Below are 19,738 nucleotides of genomic sequence, written 5' to 3' on the forward strand. Positions count from 1 at the left end.
GTGAGTTATCTCCCCTTTTCATACCCTTTGAACAAGAGTATAATGATTAGGTTTCATGGCCAATGTTTCAAGAATTGAACATCTGACATGGTATGCAGGTACATTATGGTCAAGTTTGTGTACTGGTAGTATCTGAATTGAGTGATTTATCCTTACCTTAGACAGTTTGTGTTGACTTATTTTTAGCTCACCTGGCCCAAAGGACTCAATAGGGGAAATAGGGTTAATCCTTTAAATCGCTACTAGTCATAAAGTTATAAATGAATTTGAACTAAATTTGGTCAGGAACATTCTTGGGAGAAGGGGAACAGAGTTTGTATAAATTTTTACTCTGAACCCCCAGGGGCCTGAGGGGCGGGGCCAAATAGGGGAAATAGAGATTAGTCTTTAAATCGCTACTAGTCATAAAGGTTTAATGGATTTTAACTAGATTTGGTCAGGAACATCCTTGGGGGAAGGGGAACAGAGTTTGTATAAATTGTTACTCTGAACCCCCAGGGGCCTGAGGGGCCGGGCCAAATAGGGGAAATAGGGTTAATCTTTTAAATCACTACTAGTTATAAAGTTATGAATGAATTAGAACCAAATTTGGTCAGGAACATCCTTGGGAGAAGGGGAACAGAGTTTGTATACATTTTTACTCTGAACCCCCAGGGGCCTGAGGATCGGAGCCAAATAGGGGAAATAGAGATTAGTCTTTAAATCGCTACAAGTCATAAAGTAATGAATGAATTAGAACCAAATTTGGCCAGGAACATTCTTGGGGGGAGGGGAACAGAGTTTGTATAAATTTTACTCTGAACCCCCAGGGGCCTGAGGGGCGGAGTCTAAGAGGGGAAATAGGGGTTAATCCTTTAAATTGCTACTAGTCGTAAAGTTATGAATGAATTTGAACCAAATTTGGTCAGGAACATCCTTGGGAGAAGGGGAACTGTGTTTGTATAAATTTTTACTTTGAACCCCCAGGGGCATTAGGGGCGGGGCCCAATAGGGAAAATAGGGGTTTATCCTATGAATCGCTATTTATCATAAAGTTATGTATGGATTTGAACCAAATTTGGTCTGGAATATTCTTGGGGGAAGAGGGGAAAGAACGTTTATGTAAATATTGACTCTGACCCCCAAGGGGCCTGAAGGGTGGGGCCAAATAGGGGAAATAGAGATCTGTCTTTATATCGCTCCTAGTCATAAAGTTTTAAATGGATTTGAACCGAATTTGGTCAGAAACATCCTTGGTGAAAGGGGAACAGATTTTGCATAAATGGTTACTGTGACCCTCCATCCCATAACTATGTATAACATCGCTGGACGTTAAGGGATAAACACAATTCTGATGTAAAAATAGGCCCAAGGGTCTTTCCCCACCCTAAGGGACTTAGTTTCTTCAAACACAATTAGGTTGTAAAAATAATCCATAGGGTCTTTCAGTCCCTTAGAGAGTATGTGTATTAACAAATTGAACATGAACATTATTTTGACATTTGGTCAAATCCAACCAGGTGAGCGATACAGGCCCCATGGGCCTCTTGTTTAAGGTTTATATTACAAAATGTATGGAGTGTTAGGGTATCAGTAAAGTGAATCAGTGAAGCAAATTCAATTGTATTAGTTCTGTGTTTTATGATATTTTTGTTGTGTGTTTAGGTGGCGTTCGTCGGCTATGTGTGGCTGATTGGCCTGTATATTTCTTCCGTTTCTTCGTGCATGGGCAGTCTTTACGGACCTCCCAGAATCCTCCAGTCTATTGCCAATGAAAATGTCATTCCAATTATACGGGTTCTTGGCCAAGGAGTAAGTATTTATACAAGTACTTATTAATCTTTGTTAAGGAATATTTAATTAATATTATTTTGTGAGATATTCAAGAAAATGCTGCAAACCACATAAACTAGAACCATTGAAAAAGACTACATTTACAATTAGGAAATAAAAACTGTACACCAGGAAAGTTTTGTCTTTTTCCACCATGAAAGAACAGCTCATATGTAACAGTTTTACTACTAACTACACTGGGAACATTTTAAGATATGGTCAGGTTAAATTTTAAACGAGTAAAAAACATAATTTGTTAGTTTTCTGGAGTGTAAGCATCTCATAAAATATGTGAAATTGTTTGTATTAAGTTATATTTTAATTAACAGTTCAATAATAATCCCTTATACATTAATTAACACTTGAGTTCAGTATTTATTCCTTTATACTTTAATTAACAGTTCAGTAATTATTCCTTTCTACATTAATTAACAGTTCAATACTTAATTAACAGTTCAGTACTTATTCCTTTATACATTAATTAACAGTTCAGTAATTATTCCTTTATACATTAATTAGCAGTTCAGTAATTATTCCTTTATACATTAATTAACAGTTCAGTAATTATTCCTTTATACATTAATTAACAGTTCAGTAATTATTCCTTTCTACATTAATTAACAGTTCAGTAATTATTCCTTTATACATTAATTAACAGTTCAGTAATTATTCCTTTATACATTAATTAACAGTTCAGTAATTATTCCTTTATACATTAATTAACAGTTCAGTACTTAATTAACAGTTCAGTACTTAATTTACAGTTTAGTACTTATTCCTTTATAATTTATGATTAACAGTTTAGTACTTATTCCTTTATACTTTTGCTTGTTTATGTACATCTCTAGTATGTTTTTGAACTAATGAGTTGATCATTTTCATCTTTCCAGAGAGGACCAAACAAAGTCCCTATCTATTCCCTAATTCTCGTGACACTTGTTGTGTTATTATTTATATGTGTGGGAGATGTGAACACATTAGCTCCTATAGTCACCACAGCATTCATGATGACGTACGCTGCCATCAACTATTCCTATTTTGCATTAGCCATGACGTATGAAAAAAGACAAGAACGTGAAAGAAATCTCAATGTTACCCCAACTAATTCTAAAAAGGTTCGGAGTGCAACGTCACAGGGAGATGCGATCAACGGCACAGTAACTGGGAATTACGGGGCTACAGGAACACACTTAGAAGGTCAACGCCCAAAAGATTCATTTGAAAAATTTGCCAGTGATTTGGATAAATTATTTCCGGAGAGAATGACTCAAAGGGGGCAGCACCATCTAGTGCGTCAGGGCAGCATTGGAAGTGGAAGTACTACGCCAGAGGCCGACTTTGACGCGACAAAAAAATCTAAGTCACTTGATACATTTTCAGAACAAAGTGATACGGCTTTACTTTTACCAGAGAAATTGGGAACTTCTGGAGCTGCTGATGCTGCAGGTGGGGTTGACAAGTTTTTATTGAAATTTCAAATCCTATCATTTAATACTTTTAGTGATTTAATTGTATAACTGACGATTTTTTTTTAACTTCATGGAGGAGATTTTGTGTTGTAAAACTGACCTTGAAAATAACATTTTAGACTTCAATTTGACAAACTAAATTATACCTGAAAATTTCCAAATTTTAAAATGGTATAGCTGATGGACTTATTGGAATTTTGAAATCATGGATATATTAAGAACTTTTCTCATACTCTAATTGATTTTTCAAAAAGAATGGTTAAAAATCAGTTAAGGATAATTGATAAATTATGTTAATTATCTTACCCTTGTGTGTATCACAACTCTCCACTGGTTTAACTGAAGGGAATTACAGATTTGTCCGTCATTTGGTCTGACATCAACAATTTGTCTGGGACGTTGCTTTATATTGCCATTGAACTAATTTACTGTATTTATCCTAAAATAGCCCCCTTTCCTTGTATAAAAGTTTAGTATTAAAGTTTGCGGAGGGCTTATTTGTAAAGCTTTTGAATTAAAACTATCTAAGCAATATATGATTCTGCTTTTATTGACAAACTCTTAAAAGTTATTTTATACATTATTGTATCAGTCAGTCAAAAGTACATTAGAAACCGTGATCTCATTATTTGTTGATCAATGGCCAGTACAGCTATATAATATATCACTGTACAGTAAAACCTACTACTGTATATATATATATCACTGTTCAGTAAAACCTACTCCTGTATATCACTGTTCAGTAAAACCTGCTACTGTATATATATATATCACTGTTCAGTAAAACCTCCTCCTGTATATCACTGTTCAGTAAAACCTCCTCCTGTATATCACTGTTCAGTAAAACCTACTACTGCATATATCACTGTTCAGTAAGACCTACTCCTGTATATCACTGTTCAGTAAAACCTACTACTGTATATCACTGTTCAGTAAAACCTACTACTGCATATATCACTGTTCAGTAAGACCTACTCCTGTATATCACTGTTCAGTAAAACCTACTACTGTATATCACTGTTCAGTAAAACCTACTACTGTATATATCACTGTTCAGTAAAACCTACTCCTGTATATCACTGTTCAGTAAAACCTACTATTGTATATCACTGTTCAGTAAAACCTACTCCTGTATATCACTGTTCAGTAAAACCTACTACTGTATATCACTGTTCAGTAAAACCTACTACTGTATATCACTGTTCAGTAAAACCTACTACTGTATATCACTGTTCAGTAAAACCTACTACTGTATATCACTGTTCAGTAAAACCTACTCCTGTATATCACTGTTCAGTAAAACCTACTCCTGTATATCACTGTTCAGTAAAACCTACTCCTGTATATCACTGTTCAGTAAAACCTACTCCTGTATATCACTGTTCAGTAAAACCTACTACTGTATATCACTGTTCAGTAAAACCTACTACTGTATATCACTGTTCAGTAAAACCTACTACTGTATATCACTGTTCAGTAAAACCTACTACTGTATATCACTGTTCAGTAAAACCTACTACTGTATATCACTGTTCAGTAAAACCTACTACTGTATATCACTGTTCAGTAAAACCTACTACTGTATATCACTGTTCAGTAAAACCTACTCCTGTATATCACTGTTCAGTAAAACCTACTCTGTATATCACTGTTCAGTAAAACCTACTACTGTATATCACTGTTCAGTAAAACCTACTACTGTATATCACTGTTCAGTAAAACCTACTACTGTATATCACTGTTCAGTAAAACCTACTACTGTATATCACTGTTCAGTAAAACCTACTACTGTATATCACTGTTCAGTAAAACCTACTCCTGTATATCACTGTTCAGTAAAACCTACTCCTGTATATCACTGTTCAGTAAAACCTACTCTGTATATCACTGTTCAGTAAAACCTACTACTGTATATCACTGTTCAGTAAAACCTACTACTGTATATCACTGTTCAGTAAAACCTACTACTGTATATCACTGTTCAGTAAAACCTACTCCTGTATATCACTGTTCAGTAAAACCTACTCCTGTATATCACTGTTCAGTAAAACCTACTACTGTATATCACTGTTCAGTAAAACCTACTACTGTATATCACTGTTCAGTAAAACCTACTCCTGTATATCACTGTTCAGTAAAACCTACTCCTGTATATCACTGTTCAGTAAAACCTACTACTGTATATCACTGTTCAGTAAAACCTACTACTGTATATATCACTGTTCAGTAAAACCTACTCCTGTATATCACTGTTCAGTAAAACCCACTCCTGCATATCACTGTTCAGTAAGACCTACTACTGTATATCACTGTTCAGTAAGACCTACTCCTGTATATCACTGTTCAGTAAGACCTACTCCTGTGTATCACTGTTCAGTAAGACCTACTACTGTATATCACTGTTCAGTAAGACCTACTACTGTATATCACTGTTCAGTAAGACCCACTCCTGTATATCACTGTTCAGTAAGACCTACTACTGTATATCACTGTTCAGTAAGACCTACTCCTGTATATCACTGTTCAGTAAGACCTACTCCTGTGTATCACTGTTCAGTAAAACCTACTCCTGTATATCCCTGTACAGTAAAACCTACTCCTGTATATCACTGTTCAGTAAAACCTACTACTGTATATCACTGTTCAGTAAAACCTACTCCTGTATATCACTGTTCAGTAAAACCTACTACTGTATATTACTGTTCAGTAAAACCTACTACTGTATATCACTGTTCAGTAAAACCTACTACTGTATATCACTGTTCAGTAAAACCTACTCCTGTATATCACTGTTCAGTAAAACCTACTACTGTATATCACTGTTCAGTAAGACCTACTCCTGTATATTACTGTTCAGTAAAACCTACTCCTGTATATCACTGTTCAGTAAAACCTACTCCTGTATATCCCTGTTCAGTAAAACCTACTACTGTATATCACTGTTAAGTAAAACCTACTGCTATATATCACTGTTCAGTAAAACCTACTCCTGTATATCACTGTTCAGTAATAAAACCTACTCCTGTATATCACTGTTCAGTAAAACCTACTACTGTATATCACTGTTCAGTAAAACCTACTACTGTATATCACTGTTCAGTAAGACCTACTCCTGTATATCACTGTTCAGTAAAACCTACTACTGTATATCACTGTTCAGTAAAACCTACTACTGTATATCACTGTTCAGTAAAACCTACTACTGTATATCACTGTTCAGTAAAACCTACTCTTGTATATCACTGTTCAGTAAAACCTACTCCTGTATATCACTGTTCAGTAAAACCTACTACTGTATATCACTGTTCAGTAAAACCTACTACTGCATATATCACTGTTCAGTAAAACCTACTACTGTATATCACTGTTCAGTAAAACCTACTACTGTATATATCACTGTTCAGTAAAACCTACTACTGTATATATATATCACTGTTCAGTAAAACCTACTACTGTATATCACTGTTCAGTAAAACCTACTCCTGTATATCACTGTTCAGTAAAACCTACTCCTGTATATCACTGTTCAGTAAAACCTACTGTATATCACTGTTCAGTAAAACCTACTACTGTATATCACTGTTCAGTAAAACCTACTACTGTATATCACTGTTCAGTAAAACCTACTCCTGTATATCACTGTTCAGTAAAACCTACTCCTGTATATCACTGTTCTGTAGTAAAACCTACTACTGTATATCACTGTTCAGTAAAACCTACTCCTGTATATCACTGTTCAGTAAAACCTACTCCTGTATATCACTGTTCAGTAAAACCTACTCCTGTATATCACTGTTCAGTAAAACCTACTACTGTATATCACTGTTCAGTAAAACCTACTACTGTATATCACTGTTCAGTAAAACCTGCTCCTGTATATCACTGTTCAGTAAGACCTACTACTGTATATCACTGTTCAGTAAAACCTACTACTGTATATCACTGTTCAGTAAAACCTACTCCTGCATATCACTGTTCAGTAAAACCTACTCCTGTATATCACTGTTCAGTAAAACCTACTCCTGTATATCACTGTTCTGTAGTAAAACCTACTACTGTATATCACTGTTCAGTACAACCTACTCCTGTATATCACTGTTCAGTAGTAAAACCTACTACTGTATATCACTGTACAGTAAAACCTACTACTGTATATCACTGTTCAGTAAAACCTACTACTGTATATCACTGTTCAGTAAAACCTACTCCTGTATATCACTGTTCAGTAAAACCTACTCCTGTATATCACTGTTCAGTAAAACCTACTGTATATCACTGTTCAGTAAAACCTACTACTGTATATCACTGTTCAGTAAAACCTACTCCTGTATATCACTGTTCAGTAGTAAAACCTACTACTGTATATCACTGTACAGTAAAACCTACTACTGTATATCACTGTTCAGTAAAACCTACTCCTGTATATCACTGTTCTGTAGTAAAACCTACTCCTGTATATCACTGTTCAGTAAGACCTACTACTATATATCACTGTAGTAAAACCTACTACTGTATATCACTGTTCAGTAATAAAACCTACTCCTGTATATCACTGTTCAGTAAAACCTACTACTGTATATCACTGTTCAGTAAAACCTACTACTGTATATCACTGTTCAGTAAGACCTACTCCTGTATATCACTGTTCAGTAAAACCTACTACTGTATATCACTGTTCAGTAAAACCTACTACTGTATATCACTGTTCAGTAAAACCTACTACTGTATATCACTGTTCAGTAAAACCTACTCTGTATATCACTGTTCAGTAAAACCTACTCCTGTATATCACTGTTCAGTAAAACCTACTACTGTATATCACTGTTCAGTAAAACCTACTACTGTATATCACTGTTCAGTAAAACCTACTACTGTATATCACTGTTCAGTAAAACCTACTACTGTATATATCACTGTTCAGTAAAACCTACTACTGTATATCACTGTTCAGTAAAACCTACTACTGTATATCACTGTTCAGTAAAACCTACTCCTGTATATCACTGTTCAGTAAAACCTACTCCTGTATATCACTGTTCAGTAAAACCTACTCCTGTATATCACTGTTCAGTAAAACCTACTACTGTATATCACTGTTCAGTAAAACCTACTACTGTATATCACTGTTCAGTAAAACCTACTCCTGTATATCACTGTTCAGTAAAACCTACTCCTGTATATCACTGTTCTGTAGTAAAACCTACTACTGTATATCACTGTTCAGTAAAACCTACTCCTGTATATCACTGTTCAGTAAAACCTACTCCTGTATATCACTGTTCAGTAAAACCTACTCCTGTATATCACTGTTCAGTAAAACCTACTGTATATCACTGTTCAGTAAAACCTACTACTGTATATCACTGTTCAGTAAAACCTACTACTGTATATCACTGTTCAGTAAAACCTACTCCTGTATATCACTGTTCAGTAAAACCTACTCCTGCATATCACTGTTCAGTAAAACCTACTCCTGTATATCACTGTTCAGTAAAACCTACTACTGTATATCACTGTTCAGTAAAACCTACTCCTGTATATCACTGTTCAGTAGTAAAACCTACTACTGTATATCACTGTTCAGTAAAACCTACTACTGTATATCACTGTTCAGTAAAACCTACTCCTGTATATCACTGTTCTGTAGTAAAACCTACTCCTGTATATCACTGTTCAGTAAGACCTACTACTATATATCACTGTTCAGTAAAACCTACTCCTGTATATCACTGTTCAGTAAAACCTACTCCTGTATATCACTGTTCAGTAAAACCTACTACTGTATATCACTGTTCAGTAAAACCTACTACTGTATATCACTGTTCAGTAAAACCTACTCCTGTATATCACTGTTCAGTAAAACCTACTCCTGTATATCACTGTTCAGTAAAACCTACTACTGTATATCACTGTTCAGTAAAACCTACTCCTGTATATCACTGTTCAGTAAAACCTACTCCTGTATATCACTGTTCAGTAAAACCTACTGTATATCACTGTTCAGTAAAACCTACTACTGTATATCACTGTTCAGTAAAACCTACTACTGTATATCACTGTTCAGTAAAACCTACTCCTGTATATCACTGTTCAGTAAAACCTACTCCTGTATATCACTGTTCTGTAGTAAAACCTACTACTGTATATCACTGTTCAGTAAAACCTACTCCTGTATATCACTGTTCAGTAAAACCTACTCCTGTATATCACTGTTCAGTAAAACCTACTCCTGTATATCACTGTTCAGTAAAACCTACTTTATATCACTGTTCAGTAAAACCTACTACTGTATATCACTGTTCAGTAAAACCTACTACTGTATATCACTGTTCAGTAAAACCTACTCCTGTATATCACTGTTCAGTAAAACCTACTACTGTATATCACTGTTCAGTAAAACCTACTCCTGTATATCACTGTTCAGTAAAACCTACTCCTGTATATCACTGTTCTGTAGTAAAACCTACTACTGTATATCACTGTTCAGTAAAACCTACTCCTGTATATCACTGTTCAGTAAAACCTACTACTGTATATCACTGTTCAGTAAAACCTACTACTGTATATCACTGTTCAGTAAAACCTACTACTGTATATCACTGTTCAGTAAAACCTACTCCTGTATATCACTGTTCAGTAAAACCTACTCCTGTATATCACTGTTCAGTAAAACCTACTCCTGTATATCACTGTTCAGTAAAACCTACTACTGTATATCACTGTTCAGTAAAACCTACTCCTGTATATCACTGTTCAGTAAAACCTACTACTGTATATCACTGTTCAGTAAAACCTACTACTGTATATCACTGTTCAGTAAAACCTACTCCTGTATATCACTGTTCAGTAAAACCTACTCCTGTATATCACTGTTCAGTAAAACCTACTACTGTATATCACTGTTCAGTAAAACCTACTCCTGTATATCACTGTTCAGTAAAACCTACTCCTGTATATCACTGTTCAGTAAAACCTACTACTGTATATCACTGTTCAGTAAAACCTACTCCTGTATATCACTGTTCAGTAAAACCTACTACTGTATATCACTGTTCAGTAAAACCTACTACTGTATATCACTGTTCAGTAAAACCTACTACTGTATATCACTGTTCAGTAAAACCTACTCCTGTATATCACTGTTCAGTAAAACCTACTCCTGTATATCACTGTTCAGTAAAACCTACTCCTGTATATCACTGTTCAGTAAAACCTACTACTGTATATCACTGTTCAGTAAAACCTACTACTGTATATCACTGTTCAGTAAAACCTACTCCTGTATATCACTGTTCAGTAAAACCTACTACTGTATATCACTGTTCAGTAAAACCTACTACTGTATATCACTGTTCAGTAAAACCTACTCTGTATATCACTGTTCAGTAAAACCTACTACTGTATATCACTGTTCAGTAAAACCTACTCCTGTATATCACTGTTCAGTAAAACCTACTCCTGTATATCACTGTTCAGTAAAACCTACTACTGTATATCACTGTTCAGTAAAACCTACTACTGTATATCACTGTTCAGTAAAACCTACTACTGTATATCACTGTTCAGTAAAACCTACTACTGTATATCACTGTTCAGTAAAACCTACTCCTGTATATCACTGTTCAGTAAAACCTACTCCTGTATATCACTGTTCAGTAAAACCTACTACTGTATATCACTGTTCAGTAAAACCTACTACTGTATATCACTGTTCAGTAAAACCTACTACTGTATATCACTGTTCAGTAAAACCTACTCCTGTATATCACTGTTCAGTAAAACCTACTCCTGTATATCACTGTTCAGTAAAACCTACTCCTGTATATCACTGTTCAGTAAAACCTACTACTGTATATCACTGTTCAGTAAAACCTACTACTGTATATATCACTGTTCAGTAAAACCTACTCCTGTATATCACTGTTCAGTAAGACCTACTCCTGTATATCACTGTTCAGTAAGACCTACTACTGTATATCACTGTTCAGTAAAACCTACTCCTGTATATCACTGTTCAGTAAAACCTACTCCTGTATATCACTGTTCAGTAAAACCTACTCCTGTATATCACTGTTCAGTAAAACCTACTACTGTATATCACTGTTCAGTAAACCTACTCCTGTATATCACTGTTCAGTAAGACCTACTCCTGTATATCACTGTTCAGTAAAACCTACTACTGTATATCACTGTTCAGTAAGACCTACTACTGTATATCACTGTTCAGTAAAACCTACTCCTGTATATCACTGTTCAGTAAAACCTACTACTGTATATCACTGTTCAGTAAAACCTACTACTGTATATCACTGTTCAGTAAAACCTACTCCTGTATATCACTGTTCAGTAAAACCTACTCCTGTATATCACTGTTCAGTAAAACCTACTCCTGTATATCACTGTTCAGTAAAACCTACTCCTGTATATCACTGTTCAGTAAAACCTACTACTGTATATCACTGTTCAGTAAAACCTACTCCTGTATATCACTGTTCAGTAAAACCTACTACTGTATATCACTGTTCAGTAAAACCTACTACTGTATATCACTGTTCAGTAAAACCTACTCCTGTATATCACTGTTCAGTAAAACCTACTCCTGTATATCACTGTTCAGTAAAACCTACTACTGTATATCACTGTTCAGTAAAACCTACTACTGTATATCACTGTTCAGTAAAACCTACTCCTGTATATCACTGTTCAGTAAAACCTACTACTGTATATCACTGTTCAGTAAAACCTACTACTGTATATCACTGTTCAGTAAAACCTACTCCTGTATATCACTGTTCAGTAAAACCTACTCCTGTATATCACTGTTCAGTAAAACCTACTACTGTATATCACTGTTCAGTAAAACCTACTCCTGTATATCACTGTTCAGTAAAACCTACTCCTGTATATCACTGTTCAGTAAAACCTACTACTGTATATCACTGTTCAGTAAAACCTACTACTGTATATCACTGTTCAGTAAAACCTACTACTGTATATCACTGTTCAGTAAAACCTACTCCTGTATATCACTGTTCAGTAAAACCTACTCCTGTATATCACTGTTCAGTAAAACCTACTACTGTATATCACTGTTCAGTAAAACCTACTACTGTATATCACTGTTCAGTAAAACCTACTCCTGTATATCACTGTTCAGTAAAACCTACTCCTGTATATCACTGTTCAGTAAAACCTACTACTGTATATCACTGTTCAGTAAAACCTACTACTGTATATCACTGTTCAGTAAAACCTACTACTGTATATCACTGTTCAGTAAAACCTACTACTGTATATCACTGTTCAGTAAAACCTACTCCTGTATATCACTGTTCAGTAAAACCTACTCCTGTATATCACTGTTCAGTAAAACCTACTCCTGTATATCACTGTTCAGTAAAACCTACTACTGTATATCACTGTTCAGTAAAACCTACTCCTGTATATCACTGTTCAGTAAAACCTACTACTGTATATCACTGTTCAGTAAAACCTACTACTGTATATCACTGTTCAGTAAAACCTACTACTGTATATCACTGTTCAGTAAAACCTACTCCTGTATATCACTGTTCAGTAAAACCTACTCCTGTATATCACTGTTCAGTAAAACCTACTCTGTATATCACTGTTCAGTAAAACCTACTACTGTATATCACTGTTCAGTAAAACCTACTCCTGTATATCACTGTTCAGTAGTAAAACCTACTACTGTATATCACTGTTCAGTAAAACCTACTACTGTATATCACTGTTCAGTAAAACCTACTCCTGTATATCACTGTTCAGTAAAACCTACTCCTGTATATCACTGTTCAGTAAGACCTACTACTATATATCACTGTTCAGTAAAACCTACTCCTGTATATCACTGTTCAGTAAAACCTACTCCTGTATATCACTGTTCAGTAAAACCTACTACTGTATATCACTGTTCAGTAAAACCTACTACTGTATATCACTGTTCAGTAAAACCTACTCCTGTATATCACTGTTCAGTAAAACCCTACTCCTGTATATCACTGTTCAGTAAAACCTACTACTGTATATCACTGTTCAGTAAAACCTACTCCTGTATATCACTGTTCAGTAAAACCTACTACTGTATATCACTGTTCAGTAAAACCTACTACTGTATATCACTGTTCAGTAAAACCTACTCCTGTATATCACTGTTCAGTAAAACCTACTCCTGTATATCACTGTTCAGTAAAACCTACTCCTGTATATCACTGTTCAGTAAAACCTACTCCTGTATATCACTGTTCAGTAAAACCTACTCCTGTATATCACTGTTCAGTAAAACCTACTACTGTATATCACTGTTCAGTAAAACCTACTCCTGTATATCACTGTTCAGTAAAACCTACTACTGTATATCACTGTTCAGTAAAACCTACTACTGTATATCACTGTTCAGTAAAACCTACTACTGTATATCACTGTTCAGTAAAACCTACTACTGTATATCACTGTTCAGTAAAACCTACTACTGTATATCACTGTTCAGTAAAACCTACTCCTGTATATCACTGTTCAGTAAAACCTACTCCTGTATATCACTGTTCAGTAAAACCTACTCCTGTATATCACTGTTCAGTAAAACCTACTACTGTATATCACTGTTCAGTAAAACCTACTACTGTATATCACTGTTCAGTAAAACCTACTCCTGTATATCACTGTTCAGTAAAACCTACTACTGTATATCACTGTTCAGTAAAACCTACTACTGTATATCACTGTTCAGTAAAACCTACTCCTGTATATCACTGTTCAGTAAAACCTACTACTGTATATCACTGTTCAGTAAAACCTACTACTGTATATCACTGTTCAGTAAAACCTACTACTGTATATCACTGTTCAGTAAAACCTACTCCTGTATATCACTGTTTCAGTAAAACCTACTACTGTATATCACTGTTCAGTAAAACCTACTCCTGTATATCACTGTTCAGTAAAACCTACTCCTGTATATCACTGTTCAGTAAAACCTACTCCTGTATATCACTGTTCAGTAAAACCTACTCCTGTATATCACTGTTCAGTAAAACCTACTACTGTATATCACTGTTCAGTAAAACCTACTACTGTATATCACTGTTCAGTAAAACCTACTACTGTATATCACTGTTCAGTAAACCTACTCCTGTATATCACTGTTCAGTAAAACCTACTACTGTATATCACTGTTCAGTAAAACCTACTACTGTATATCACTGTTCAGTAAAACCTACTCCTGTATATCACTGTTCAGTAAAACCTACTCCTGTATATCACTGTTCAGTAAAACCTACTCCTGTATATCACTGTTCAGTAAAACCTACTCCTGTATATCACTGTTCAGTAAAACCTACTCCTGTATATCACTGTTCAGTAAAACCTACTACTGTATATCACTGTTCAGTAAAACCTACTCCTGTATATCACTGTTCAGTAAAACCTACTCCTGTATATCACTGTTCAGTAAAACCTACTACTGTATATCACTGTTCAGTAAAACCTACTACTGTATATCACTGTTCAGTAAAACCTACTACTGTATATCACTGTTCAGTAAAACCTACTCCTGTATATCACTGTTCAGTAAAACCTACTACTGTATATCACTGTTCAGTAAAACCTACTACTGTATATCACTGTTCAGTAAAACCTACTACTGTATATCACTGTTCAGTAAAACCTACTACTGTATATCACTGTTCAGTAAAACCTACTACTGTATATCACTGTTCAGTAAAACCTACTACTGTATATCACTGTTCAGTAAAACCTACTCCTGTATATCACTGTTCAGTAAAACCTACTCTGTATATCACTGTTCAGTAAAACCTACTACTGTATATCACTGTTCAGTAAAACCTACTACTGTATATCACTGTTCAGTAAAACCTACTCCTGTATATCACTGTTCAGTAAAACCTACTACTGTATATCACTGTTCAGTAAAACCTACTCCTGTATATCACTGTTCAGTAAAACCTACTCCTGTATATCACTGTTCAGTAAAACCTACTCCTGTATATCACTGTTCAGTAAAACCTACTACTGTATATCACTGTTCAGTAAAACCTACTACTGTATATCACTGTTCAGTAAAACCTACTCCTGTATATCACTGTTCAGTAAAACCTACTCCTGTATATCACTGTTCAGTAAAACCTACTCTGTATATCACTGTTCAGTAAAACCTACTACTGTATATCACTGTTCAGTAAAACCTACTACTGTATATCACTGTTCAGTAAAACCTACTCCTGTATATCACTGTTCAGTAAAACCTACTCCTGCATATCACTGTTCAGTAAAACCTACTCCTGTATATCACTGTTCAGTAAAACCTACTCCTGTATATCACTGTTCTGTAGTAAAACCTACTACTGTATATCACTGTTCAGTAAAACCTACTCCTGTATATCACTGTTCAGTAGTAAAACCTACTACTGTATATCACTGTACAGTAAAACCTACTACTGTATATCACTGTTCAGTAAAACCTACTGTATATCACTGTTCAGTAAAACCTATTCCTGTATATCACTGTTCAGTAAAACCTACTCCTGTATATCACTGTTCAGTAAAACCTACTGTATATCACTGTTCAGTAAAACCTACTACTGTATATCACTGTTCAGTAAAACCTACTCCTGTATATCACTGTTCAGTAGTAAAACCTACTACTGTATATCACTGTACAGTAAAACCTACTACTGTATATCACTGTTCAGTAAAACCTACTCCTGTATATCACTGTTCAGTAAAACCTACTACTGTATATCACTGTTCAGTAAAACCTACTACTGTATATCACTGTTCAGTAAAGCCTACTCCTGTATATCACTGTTCAGTAAAACCTACTACTGTATATCACTGTTCAGTAAAACCTACTACTGTATATCACTGTTCAGTAAAACCTACTCCCGTATCATTTCGCTGTTCAGTAAAACCTACTACTGTATATCACTGTTCAGTAAAACCTACTACTGTATATCACTGTTCAGTAAAACCTACTACTGTATATATATATCACTGTTCAGTAAAACCTACTACTGTATATATATATCACTGTTCAGTAAAACCTACTCCTGTATATATCACTGTTCAGTAAAACCTACTACTGTATATCACTGTTCAGTAAAACCTACTACTGTATATCACTGTTCAGTAAAGCCTACTCCTGTATATCACTGTTCAGTAAAACCTACTACTGTATATCACTGTTCAGTAAAACCTACTACTGTATATCACTGTTCAGTAAAACCTTCTCCCGTATCATTTCGCTGTTCAGTAAAACCTACTACTGTATATCACTGTTCAGTAAAACCTACTCCCGTATCATTTCGCTGTTCAGTAAAACCATATTAAATGTTGATATTTTGTTATCCTGCAATAAACCTTCTCATTTCTTCGAGTCAAAGTTTTTTACCAGGTGTACAAAAATGTATATCTCACATTGACTTATTACAAGATATAATTCTTTTTCATTAGTAGCTCTAAACCTCTCTTGTTTTTACAGAGCCTCCAAAGAAACCACGCAGTACAGAAATTACCAAAATGCCAAGATCTTGGTATTCATTATTTTGCAATCGTTGGCTTGCACTGTTTGGGGTAAGTACTGTATCTATCTGTAAATATAAGTACTGTATCTATCTGTAAATATAAGTACTGTATCTATCTGTAAATATAAGTACTGTATCTATCTGTAAATATAAGTACTGTATCTATCTGTAAATATAAGTACTGTATCTGTAAATATAAGTACTGTATCTATCTGTAAATATAAGTACTGTATCTATCTGTAAATATAAGTACTGTATCTGTAAATATAAGTACTGTATCTATCTGTAAATATAAGTACTGTATCTGTAAATATAAGTACTGTATCTATCTGTAAATATAAGTACTGAATCTATCTGTAAATATAAGTACTGTATCTATCTGTAAATATAAGTACTGTATCTATCTGTAAATATAAGTACTGTATCTATCTGTAAATATAAGTACTGTATCTATCTGTAAATATAAGTACTGTATCTGTAAATATAAGTACTGTATCTATCTGTAAATATAAGTACTGTATCTATCTGTAAATATAAGTACTGTATCTGTAAATATAAGTACTGTATCTATCTGTAAATATAAGTACTGTATCTATCTGTAAATATAAGTACTGTATCTGTAAATATAAGTACTGTATCTATCTGTAAATATAAGTACTGTATCTGTAAATATAAGTACTGTATCTGTAAATATAAGTACTGAATCTATCTGTAAATATAAGTACTGTATCTGTAAATATAAGTACTGTGTCTATCTGTAAATATAAGTACTGTATCTATCTGTAAATATAAGTACTGTATCTATCTGTAAATATAAGTACTGAATCTATCTGTAAATATAAGTACTGTATCTGTAAATATAAGTACTGTATCTATCTGTAAATATAAGTACTGTATCTATCTATAAATATAAGTACTGTATCTGTAAATATAAGTACTGTATCTGTAAATATAAGTCCTGTATCTGTAAATATAAGTACTGTATCTGTAAATGTAAGTACTGTATCTATCTGTAAATATAAGTACTGTATCTGTAAATATAAGTACTGTATCTATCTGTAAATATAAGTACTGTATCTATCTGTAAATATAAGTACTGTATCTGTAAATATAAGTACTGTATCTATCTGTAAATATAAGTACTGTATCTGTAAATATAAGTACTGTATCTATCTGTAAATATAAGTACTGTATCTGTAAATATAAGTCCTGTATCTGTAAATATAAGTACTGTATCTGTAAATATAAGTACTGTATCTATCTGTAAATATAAGTACTGTATCTGTAAATATAAGTACTGTATCTATCTATAAATATAAGTACTGTATCTATCTATAAATATAAGTACTGTATCTGTAAATATAATTACTGTATCTATCTGTAAATATAAGTACTGTATCTATCTGTAAATATAAGTACTGTATCTGTAAATATAAGTACTGTATCTGTAAATATAAGTCCTGTATCTGTAAATATAAGTACTGTATCTGTAAATATAAGTACTGTATCTATCTGTAAATATAAGTACTGTATCTGTAAATATAAGTACTGTATCTGTAAATATAAGTCCTGTATCTGTAAATATAAGTACTGTATCTGTAAATGTAAGTACTGTATCTATCTGTAAATATAAGTACTGTATCTGTAAATATAAGTACTGTATCTATCTGTAAATATAAGTACTGTATCTGTAAATATAAGTACTGTATCTGTAAATATAAGTACTGTATCTATCTGTAAATATAAGTACTGTATCTATCTGTAAATATAAGTACTGTATCTATCTGTAAATATAAGTACTGTATCTGTAAATATAAGTACTGTATCTATCTGTAAATATAAGTACTGTATCTGTAAATATAAGTACTGTATCTATCTGTAAATATAAGTACTGTATCTGTAAATATAAGTACTGTATCTATCTATAAATATAAGTACTGTATCTATCTGTAAATATAAGTACTGTATCTGTAAATATAAGTACTGTATCTGTAAATATAAGTACTGTATCTGTAAATATTAGTACTGTATCTATCTGTAAATATAAGTACTGTATCTATCTGTAAATATAAGTACTGTATCTATCTGTAAATATAAGTACTGTATCTGTAAATATAAGTACTGTATCTGTAAATATAAGTCCTGTATCTGTAAATATAAGTACTGTATCTGTAAATATAAGTACTGTATCTGTAAATATAAGTACTGTATCTATCTGTAAATATAAGTACTGTATCTATCTGTAAATATAAGTACTGTATCTATCTGTAAATATAAGTACTGTATCTGTAAATATAAGTACTGTATCTGTAAATATAAGTACTGTATCTGTAAATATAAGTACTGTATCTATCTGTAAATATAAGTACTGTATCTATCTGTAATATAAGTACTGTATCTGTAAATATAAGTACTGTATCTGTAAATATAAGTACTGTATCTATCTGTAAATATAAGTACTGTATCTATCTGTAAATATAAGTACTGTATCTGTAAATATAAGTACTGTATCTGTAAATATAAGTACTGTATCTGTAAATATAAGTACTGTGTCTATCTGTAAATATAAGTACTGTATCTATCTGTAAATATAAGTACTGTATCTGTAAATATAAGTACTGTATCTGTAAATATAAGTACTGTATCTGTAAATATAAGTACTGTATCTATCTGTAAATATAAGTACTGTATCTATCTGTAAATATAAGTACTGTATCTGTAAATATAAGTACTGTATCTATCTGTAAATATAAGTACTGTATCTATCTGTAAATATAAGTACTGTATCTGTAAATATAAGTACTGTATCTATCTGTAAATATAAGTACTGTATCTATCTGTAAATATAAGTACTGTATCTATCTATAAATATAAGTACTGTATCTATCTATAAAT

The 19,738-nt window shown here is 33.4% G+C and overlaps 1 protein-coding gene across 2 annotated transcripts in view; it reads left to right on the forward strand.

Annotated features, from left to right (window-relative positions):
- The window catches only part of LOC117317116 (solute carrier family 12 member 8-like), an 87,423-nt gene that overhangs the window by 52,874 nt on the left and 14,811 nt on the right, over window positions 1–19,738 (forward strand). For both annotated transcript variants that reach the window (XM_033871912.1, XM_033871913.1), the window contains exons 9-11: window positions 1,645–1,791; window positions 2,703–3,258; window positions 16,801–16,892. In XM_033871912.1, the coding sequence (XP_033727803.1) occupies window positions 1,645–1,791; window positions 2,703–3,258; window positions 16,801–16,892 (795 nt within the window). The remainder of the gene's footprint in view (window positions 1–1,644; window positions 1,792–2,702; window positions 3,259–16,800; window positions 16,893–19,738) is intronic.

The sequence above is a fragment of the Pecten maximus genome, chromosome 18 (assembly GCF_902652985.1).
Source record: "Pecten maximus chromosome 18, xPecMax1.1, whole genome shotgun sequence".
In the NCBI taxonomy this organism is placed as follows: Eukaryota; Metazoa; Mollusca; class Bivalvia; order Pectinida; family Pectinidae; genus Pecten; species Pecten maximus.